This window comes from Mastigoproctus giganteus, chromosome 1 (genome assembly GCF_048544385.1).
Source record: "Mastigoproctus giganteus isolate SK-2022 chromosome 1, ASM4854438v1, whole genome shotgun sequence".
NCBI lineage: Eukaryota > Metazoa > Arthropoda > Arachnida > Uropygi > Thelyphonidae > Mastigoproctus > Mastigoproctus giganteus.
In genome coordinates, this window is record NC_143575.1 from 86460352 (window position 1) to 86470680 (window position 10329).

At 36.0% G+C, this 10329-nt stretch overlaps 1 protein-coding gene across 1 annotated transcript in view; it reads right to left on the minus strand.

The window, feature by feature from the left end:
• The window catches only part of Mettl2 (methyltransferase-like protein), a 43128-nt gene extending 42819 nt beyond the window's left edge, over positions 1 to 309 (minus strand). Inside the window, exon 1 of the mRNA XM_090380899.1 lies at positions 72 to 309. Within this exon, the coding sequence (XP_090237025.1) occupies positions 72 to 241 (170 nt within the window). The 5' untranslated portion in view covers positions 242 to 309. The remainder of the gene's footprint in view (positions 1 to 71) is intronic.
• Between the last annotated feature and the right edge of the window lie 10020 nt (positions 310 to 10329).

Here is a 10329-nt window from a genome sequence, read left to right on the forward strand (position 1 = left end):
CATGCCACGTTTTGACTGCTTCCTACCCCATAACGTTACTAGAAATCTAATGATAAAAGATATATAATTACCAAGCATTATGCTCAAAAATATGGTCTGGATTGGTTAGGTATCGATTTCCAAACTGAGGTCTTCGACTTGAAGCAATATCTAAATTTGTGCTATTCATCGAACTTCTATTTATCATTCGTTTTTGGCATGTCACCCTCCACAGATCACACAACCTTCTAATATTTCTCATGCATGGAACTACTAACAGAAAAGCAAGATCCTACTCTTTACCCTACCAATAAAAACACAACTATCTTCCGATTCCGAAGAAGTAACTGAAACAGCAAAGCTTTCAGCGCCACCCTTCAAACATATGCAGTAGCACAGAGACTATATTAGTTAATAGATAATGAGTTAAATAGCCCAATTTTCAAAGATGAAAATCGGAAAAACCAAACGAATTCCGGAAATTAAAAAATCGATAGAAAACGCACTCTGAAAAAGAAAAATCGAAACATTTCATGGACCCATAAATCAAAACCAAAGTAATGTATTTTTTTTTTATTGCCTTGGTTTTTCTAGGTCACCTTAATATTGGTAACTGTAATACTATTTCATAAAACATTTAGCACATAATTATCTGTAAATTTATTTTTGGTTAAGAAAATTAAGAATCAGTTAACTATTGAATACAAAACCGTAATCCAGGTCCAAGTATCACGTTTGATATAAGAAAACATCAAATATAGGAATCCAAAAATCAAAATACATTTTACATTTTACATTTAAAAATTCCAGATTGCAACTATTAATCGTGTCCATGGGCGCCGTCAGAATATTTTGCAAGGTGGTGCATGTGGAAATAAATTTTTTGTTCGCCAATTTTCGAATACATGCAATATTTTAATTAAGTCAAGTTTGGCTGATTTCGTGTACAGCTGAGCCAAAGTTTCGTGATCGGTGGAAGAGAGTACTTGTATTTTGAAAGAATTTGTATCGTTTTACTGTTTCAATAAGTTAATCAATATATTAAAAATTGTGTACTACTTCGAAATCCAAAGGTAATGCAGTTGCATCACTTTGGATTTCGAAGTAATACATAATTTTCGAAGTAACAGGGACACAACCATGGGCGCCACCATGCTGCCGGTGCCCATGGTTGTGTACCTCACTAGATTCTATATCTTTAATAGATTTTGTTTTTTAGCATTAGGGGCTCACATCTGGTGAGTATGGGCTTGGCACACCCAGGGTTCTGAGATGGATATCATCATTCTTCCCTTTCTTGGTGATTCCTGAATTTTTTTTTTTTTTTTGGCCGGTGCAGCATAAGCCTCAGGCCTTCTTGCACCATATGCAATGACGGATTTAGCACTTGAGAGGCCCCAGGCGCAATTCAATTTTGAGCCCCCCCTCTAATCTTACATTAATAACATTAATACATAAAATTAATCCATAAAATCTAGAATTAATGATAATATGTATTCTACTTCAGATTCACTTAGTTCGCATAGATATTTCATATAATATGTAGGGATATTCGCATAAGAGTTTACTAACTTCTCATATTAAATTATAGTTTTTATTCAGTAACCGTAATAAAGATGAGTGTAAAAATTTAAAATGAAACAATTTTTTTTTTTTTGAGATCTGAGGCCCCCTCGATTTAAGAGGCCCCAGGCGCGCGCCTGTGCGGAAATCCGACACTGACAATAATAATAATAATAATAGAGGCATGTGATGCAAGAAAGCAAGCTTATATAGCATCAGCCAAAAAAAAAAAAAAAAAAACATTCACATTTCACCCATCCATTCGCTCCGATTGACATTTTATAACGAAGTTAAAAATTCCAAACAAGTCAATTTGTAATCAGTTTCTACACTGCTCAGTAAAATTAACAGAACAAAATGTTTTTCCTAAATATTTTATTATGAGCAGTGTGGCCGAAAGCGAGTATTTGAATATGCATCCTGGCATGCAAATTCCAAATGTCCAATAAAAATCGATCTACCACCTTACTGAGCTGTACATTATGCAAATATTTCATGCCTATAAAAATACGGGTTGCTACAACATCGCTTCATTCCTGTTTTCTCAGTGGGATGGCCACATCTTCAATACTCAAGATGGCAAGTCATCGTCATTTTGATGATTCTTTGAGATGGCGGGACGATGTGAAGCTGGGCAGTCGCAAGCGGAGGTGGCACGTTGGCTTAATGTGTCACGCAGTGTTCTCGGCACTATGGAAGCAGTTTTAGGAGACAGAAACCATTACAAGAAGAGCTTCTAATAGCTATCTGAATGGACTGTTATCTAACTATAACATCAAGACGGAAACCTACGATGTAATGTTAGCCGCATTACAATAAACAAAGTAAGCATATGCTCAAGTCTGTCACTGGAAGAAACAGAGTTCCGAAGACAAGAAACTTTAATGCAGTGAAGCACTTATCAAATCATTTCAATACCTGCATTGAAATATAACCCTATTTCTTTACTTAACTTATTTACTTTTCTTTACTAACTTATCTTTATTTACTTTACATATTTGAATAGTTTCAGTTTTGACTTCTGATTAAGAAGAGCTTGTCCAAAAAAAACTTTATTTTATTAAACATTTTATTAAAATATATGAGAATCGTTTCTTTGTAAAATATAATTTCATTGCTTGCATTATACCCTGACCTAAATTTTGATGTACTGAAGAATTATCTACAAAGTATAAAATATTTTTACTTTCTCTCCTCATTTTATCATCATATCATATATAATTTTTGAATATCTGTTGCTATTCATTAATATTGATAAAATGTTGGCAATTTTTCTGATATATTTTTAAAATATCTGAGTTTGCCATATTTTCCAATAACTGATATGTTAATTTTTTGCTAAGAAAATCGGTTAAACAACACACAAAGTGATTCAAAGTAAAGTGGCATAAAATAAAGTTAAGATTTTGTGATTTCTCTCCCTTTACTTTAAAAGACTTCTTATGCACAGTTTTCAAAAGACCTATTAACCTAATAATATTTTAGGGCAGAAAGTCTCAAACTATGAAATTAGTTAGTGCAACTGCATCATCATTACTATGTAATTGAATTTTTTAGACAAACTGAAGTTTGCACAGTGGCATCATTATTGTAACATTTCATGTGAAATCTTTCACAAGTTACCCTTCTTATACTTCAAATAAGTAATGCTTTCCCCTTTAGAGAAGCCTACTGTTACGTAATTACGGTTGAGTACCAGTTTTGTATATTATTAGTCTAAGCACACCTTTTGCTGTCTCTCATATTGTGTAACTAAGTCACAGCTGGGTTGTTACCCCTTATAGGTACTCAGAGGTATAAGAGAAGCTCACGGATGAGAAGCCAAGTAGCTTTGAAACTGCTGTCTGATGGTGGTGCTTAACTGAAAATAAGTAACAATAGCCTTCTCTAATGAGGAAGCATTACTTATTTGGAATAAAAGGAGAGCAACCCGTTTTGAAGGATTTCACAATATGAGATATTACAAAAATGATGCCAATGTACAAAATTTGGTCTGTATAAAAAAGTTGACTATGTAGTAATGATCCAAATACATTAACTAATGTTAGTGGAGATCTATTTAATCTAAATTATAAATATCTTTCCTCCAATTTTGTTTTCCATTCATCAACTGTTGCATAACTGACCTGGCCACTTTGATCACTGTTACAACCAAAAACAATGTTATGCCATTTTAAAAATGATTGAAATCATCCATTAGAAACTTTAAACTATTCTCCAGCAAATTCTTCTTATAATCTACAAGCAAAATGTTCTTTGAAGGTCAAATTTTTTAGATTTGAGTTCATATAACATCATATTTTAGTACAATATTTTTATTTCTTATAAATTTACTTTTCAATTCTATTCATTCTTTTGAAGTTAAAACTTTATGCTACCACAGTTTTTAAAATTGCACTGCATCAAACTGCAAACATAATGTAGTTAGCATTAGCATCAATTGAGCCATATGATGCAAGAAAGCAAGCTTATAGAGCATCAGCCAAAAAAAAAAAAAAAAAACCCTTCCTGTTTCACCTATCCAGTCACTTCAAACGTTTGTCTAGTTCAGCCTTAAATTTATTCAAGCTATCAATCTCCACAACAACAGATGGACGTCTGTTCCAGCAATCAGCTACCCGCCGACTAAAGGCAAACTTCCACACATCTATTCTAAAACTCGTCTTTTCTCAATTTGAATCTATGCCCTCTCAGGTGTTCTTAATCTGAGCAAGTGGAAGTATCCCATCAGTATTGAGCCTCCTCAAACCATTCAAGGCCTTGTATACCTCAGTCAGATCATCTCGCAGGTGCCTAGTCTCCAGATGCTGCAACTTGCAGAACTTAAGCCATTCTTCATAAGCACGCCTCGTTGTTCCTCTCGCCAATCTTGTTGCCCTTCTCTGTACTCGTTCTAGCAACCCTACATCCTTCCTAAAATGAGGCCTCCAGACCTGTATACAGTACTCGAGGTGTGGCCTGAGCATTGCTTTATACTAAGGTATAATCACCTGATTGTCTCTGCTAGCAAAATTCCTATACAAAACTCCATGACCTGCTCTGACAGCCCATCTGTACTGCTCAGAGAACTTCATATATGACTGCACAATTACTCCCAGGTCATTTTCATTCTCCACCTCCTCGAGTGTAGTACCACACAGTTGGTATGGTTCTCTTGGGTTACTGCTAACTCAGGGGTTGGCAACCTGTTGCTTGCAAGCCACATGTAGTTCTTTGCACATGTAACTGCGGCTCTTTAACTTTTAGCCCACATGAAGCACAATTTAAAATGGAGTTAGAGGACTTAAAAATCAAGGACATGTGGACTACAAGACTAATATGCGTTAAAACTGAAATTGAGGATTTGGAAACGCAAAAGGCTGCCCTTGCAATTCTACACAAACAGATGGCAATAGACAAGTTGAAAAGGCAAGACTAAATTGTGTTCGATATGTGAAGTAACTTACTGGACACGTATATAAATTTGAAAATATTTGTGTTTGGACTTCTCTTAGTTTTTGGTTCAATGTATTTCTGTGAGCAAATATTTTTGAAAATGAACTAAACTAAAAATAAATCAACAAACTGGCTGAACAATGAAAGTCTCAAGTAGCAGCAAAAGTCACATTAATTCGTATCTAATGGGATGTTTGTTATGTTTTTTCAGTATTACTAAATAATATATAAAAAAATATATATTTTAAATAAAACACCTTCCCATTCTATTCCATTTCTTAAAGAACTCTATCCCCCCCCACCGCGCCAGCTTGAGCTGAGGTGTGGCTCTTCAAATTTTCTTTTTTCTAAAATTATATCAAAAATGGCTCTTCTCTCAAAAAAGGTTGTCGACCCCCGTGCTACCCATATGCCGTACTTTATATTTGTCAATATTAAACTTCAGTTGCCATTTCTCAGTCCACCTAACTTTTTTAGATCCTGTTGCAGTAGCATACTGCTTTTACTATCATTAACAAACCTGCCAACCTTTGTATCATCTGCAAACTTGGACATTAAGCCTGATATACCTTCGATATTATTAATAAATACACAAAACAATAATGGGTCCAGCAACGAACCCTGGGGGCCCTCCACTAATAACATTAGTCCACATAGAGCAGTGTCCATTTATTACCACTCTTTGCCATCCCCCACTCAAACCATCCCTTTATCCATTGCAGTAACTTGCCCTTAATGCCATACTGCTCCAATCTGTATAGCAGTCTTCCATGTGCAACAGTATAAAAAGCTTTCCTGAAATCCAAGTATATGATATCAAAATTATTTTTTGCACGCAGTTCCTTTGTGACCACATCATAGTAGTCAATCAAATTGGTCAGACAAGACTTCCCCTTTACAAACCCATGCTGTGTCTGAACAGTTACTGCAGCCTTGTCTAAGTGATCCTGCAGAACCCCAGGGGCTCACATCTGGTGAGTATGGCTTGGTACACCCAGGATCCTGAGCTGGATATCATCATTCTTCTCTTTCCTGGTGATTCCCTTTTACTTCTCTCTCTCTCAGGGTAGTTCAGAATTTTTTTTTTTTTTTTTGCCTGGTGCAGCATAAGTCTCAGGCTTCCTTGCACCATAAGACTAATAATAATAATAATCACTTCTTTAATCTGTGACTATTATTTTCCCCAGAACAGAAGTTAAACTAACAGATCTATAATTATTTGTCACCCTTTGAACTCCCTTTGTGAATTGGGGATACATTTGCACATCTCCAGTCCATGGGGACCTCCCCCTGAATCTAAGGATACTCTCATAATTAAAGCTAAGGGTTTGCTTACTTCCCTCGCTGCCTCCTTCAATATAACTGGATAGATTCCAACTGCCCCAGGTGCCCTTTTTAAGTTTAACTTCAAAAATTTGCTCTCCATTATTACAAAATCATTTAGCTTCCTGTTAGAGTTTAGTAAACGTCTGTCCTGTCCTCCCCTTCCTTACACAGTTCCTCACGTGTGAATGTAGATGCAAAATACTCATTCAGTTTGTGAGCTATCTGAGAAGGATCATCAACAGTCAAACCACCAACATCAAGTGAACCAATCTGATTCATTTCCTTCTAGAGTTTACATAAGTAAAGAAGTCTGTTGTTTTTCTTTGCATCCTTTGCCAAGGATTTCTTGTAATCAGTCTTTGTTTGCCTAATCTCCTTTGTGCTTTGATTACAGATTAGCTTATATCTGTCATAGGCTTCTGTGTCACCTGCTAATTCATATGCATTCCACGCATTTTTCTTCTCTGCCATGAGCCTCATTATTTCATCTATCATTCAGGCCTAAATCTTGAACAGTATTTCTTAGTTGGTATAAAATGCCTAGTAGCTTCCAAGATTAATTCCCTGAAAGCCTCCCATTTAGAATTCACTGTCTTTAACATCATCAGTTGATCCCACTGTATAGAATTCAAAAACTGCCTGAGACCACTGTAGTCACCTTTATGAAAACAAAAACCCTTCCCTTTACTCTTGATGGCAGTTACATCTTTAAGTAAATCTCGCATCAGTAGACTGTGATCACTGTCACCTAGTGATTCCTTTATCTGCAAATTCCTAATGCATGAGTCATCACTGCTGATAATTAGACCAAGGGTTACCCCCCCTCCCTCGAACATGTAGCTGTAGAAAACTATCCTCCAATAACTCGACAAGTCTTGCTAGCGTGCAAGTGACCAACTCACAAGTTCCAGTTAATATCTGGAAAGTTAAAATCCCTCATTACAAGACATTCAGATTTACTGCCCCACTCTATTTCTCTGTGCAATTGTTCATTGTACTCATCAGTGTCATTAGTCCTATAACACACTCTTACTGTCAACTGACTCAACATTGCACTATCCACCCATGTCAACTGGATGCACTTCCTTAGATTTTATGTGTTTCTTAACAGCATAACCCCTCCTCCCTTCCTACCCAGTTTATCCTTTCTGTACTCCCCAAATTCCAATTCTGCACTGCTTATATCTGTGACACCACGTCTCTGAAATCCCAACAATACTGCCTTTGATGCCTTGATCAGCACTTCAAATTCATCAAATTTATTTACTATACTTCTAGTTACAGTATTTTGCGCCTTTATTAAAAACCAAAGGCTTATAGATAAATTTCATAACATTACTCTAACTGATGTCACATGCGCAAATTCCTTGTTGAAAGTTGCATAATAGCATTATACTATAAATTAGTTTTTGTAAACAGTGACTCAATTGGAAAGGCTGCACGTTTACTATGTGGAACTCAGTTTCTAAAGTTTATTTATAGTGCTTTCAGTATCATCATTTATATTTTTGTGTAATGGTATCATTATTTTTTTATGATTAAAAGAAGAAAAAGCTGTAACCAACTGTATTAAGGTGACCATCTTGAAAATAGCTGGTAATCTAAACATATTAAAAAAAATTCAAAGCTTTAAAAAAATATATGAAAATAAATTTGCTGATAACAAACATGCATGCTTAATATGGGTGAGATTAGCTTTAGGTGGATGAATGCATTGCTTACTGATTATGTTAGACAGGTTGGTACCTAAAAGTGGGATTAGCAAGGAACTAATAAAAATCCACTGCTTAACAGTGTAGGGCTTAATACAGGGCTGCTTAAAGCAGGTTTCACTGTACACATCTAGAACAGATCTTGAACTGTCATTTACCAGTTATTCTGAACTTAAATTTTAATCAGATTATCCTCCATTTAATTTCATTGCAACTTTTCAGGCTAAGGATAATTAAAAAAAAAAAAAAAAAAAAAAAAAAAACAACTTCGAAAAATTATTAAAACGAAAATTATAGTTCCTCAGAGCGGTTTAATATACTTAGAAACATACATACATACAAAGAACGGTTTAATATACAAATTTTTATATTAATATATAAAGTTTATATATTAAACCGTTCTTTGTATGTATGTTTCTAAGTATATTAAACCGCTCTGAAGAACTATAATTTTCGTTTTAATAATATGAATCCGGAGCGCATAGGCCTCTTTCACCAACTTTGAAAAATTCTGTTTTCAGTTTTTATACTGAAAGGTATTATTCCCTCTACTTTTTATCCTCTCTTCCTATGAATTATGCACTAGGGTGGTTACTGCCATGGCTTCAATTTATTTCAATTAAAATTATTTAAAAATAATGTTGTGTATCCCCAATTTTTAAATCATGATGGAATTCCATGTTGCCATTGCTGTTTGAAGTAAAAGTAAAATCTATTTATTTTGAGGGAAATTTTGTTTTCACAGGCCAAAAGGTCTCAATTTTGGATTTGTTTTATGCAGTATTTTTTTTTTATTTAAATCAATTCAAGAACAGTATATCAAAATCATTTTACATAATCATATGTCCAAGCACAATAGTACATGTCTTTTTATTTCAAGAGTATTTATATCTTTGAAGCATTTTAAGACTTAAGATTAAATAATATCTACAATCTTTGTGGTTCAACAGGTCACTGATATGAACTCAGCTCAGAACACAGTGCAAGTTATTGATCTGTCACTCTTCAGACCTCATACTGTTTGGTCAGGCATTACTGACATCACAAACTTTATACTTTGGAAACTGTTTATAAATGCCCACACAGTGTTAACTCTGGTAACACTTGACCTTGGAGAGTTCTGGATCTTGATGTTGAACTTTCCTTGGCTGTTCCTCTCCTTCCTCTGAAATGAGTGTATAACTTTATGTATCTTTTGCCTGTTCCCTTCTTACTATGTATATATCAAATTAACTTATTAATCTAACTGTTTTGAAATTTAAACATTATGTATATGTTAACATTACACTGAAAGGATAGAATTCATGGGATACTTGGTTTTCCTGGGCAATGTGATGCGGTCACTCCTCTTGCTAGTGGACGAACCTGCCACTTGGTAGGTATATAGGTACACTGCATTCACGTAGATGGTAATTCGAAGTCAGTATAGATAAATATCTTGCGTTAACCAACTTTGAAAGAGGGATGCATGGGTCACTCTATCGTGGAGGTGATACAGAACTTGAACTACCCCTGTTCAACAGTATCAAGAGTCTATTGGGAATATGCCATTTCCGGAATAACATCTCATTATCGACAACGCTATGGGCGAGGATAGGTGGTGGGTGGTTGAAGTCTGTCTCGCATTATATCAGCCAATTGGAGAGTGACAGTGGCACAAATCACTGATGATTTCAATGAGGTAGGTGCCAGAAACGTTCTCCACCAAGACCATCAAGCGATTATTAGCCACAATAGGTTGGAGCCGCCAACACACCAGAGTCCCATTGCTAACACCACGACACAGGACTCTATGCCTTAACTGGGTGAAAGAACAACGGGACTGGACCCTGGATGATTGGAGATAGGTCTCCTGGTTCAATGAGTCCCATTTCCAATTATTTCAAGCAGATGGGAGGGTGCATGTCTGGCGGAAACCGCACAAAGCTATGCACCCGTCATGTAAAAAAGGTTCAGGCACAGACCATCCACCTGTTCAGGCAGGCGGATGGTCTGGGGCGTGTGAAACTGGCACACATTGGGACCTGTGGTACATCTAGATGCATCTCTGAACAGTCCAGGTTATGTGCCCATCCTTGCAGACTATCTGCATCCCTTCATGGTCATTGTGCACAGGGCAATCGACTCTTCCAGCAGGACAACGTGCCTCCTCAGAGCAGTGGTGCCTAGAACATGGTTCAAAGAGCATTCCACAGATTTTACTACCATGGAAAGGCCTCCCTGTTCTCTGTACCCTGTGAAGCATCTTTGGGATGCTGTGGATGGACATACCCATTACTAGATAGGTATCCCATGATTTCTGTCCACGCTGTAT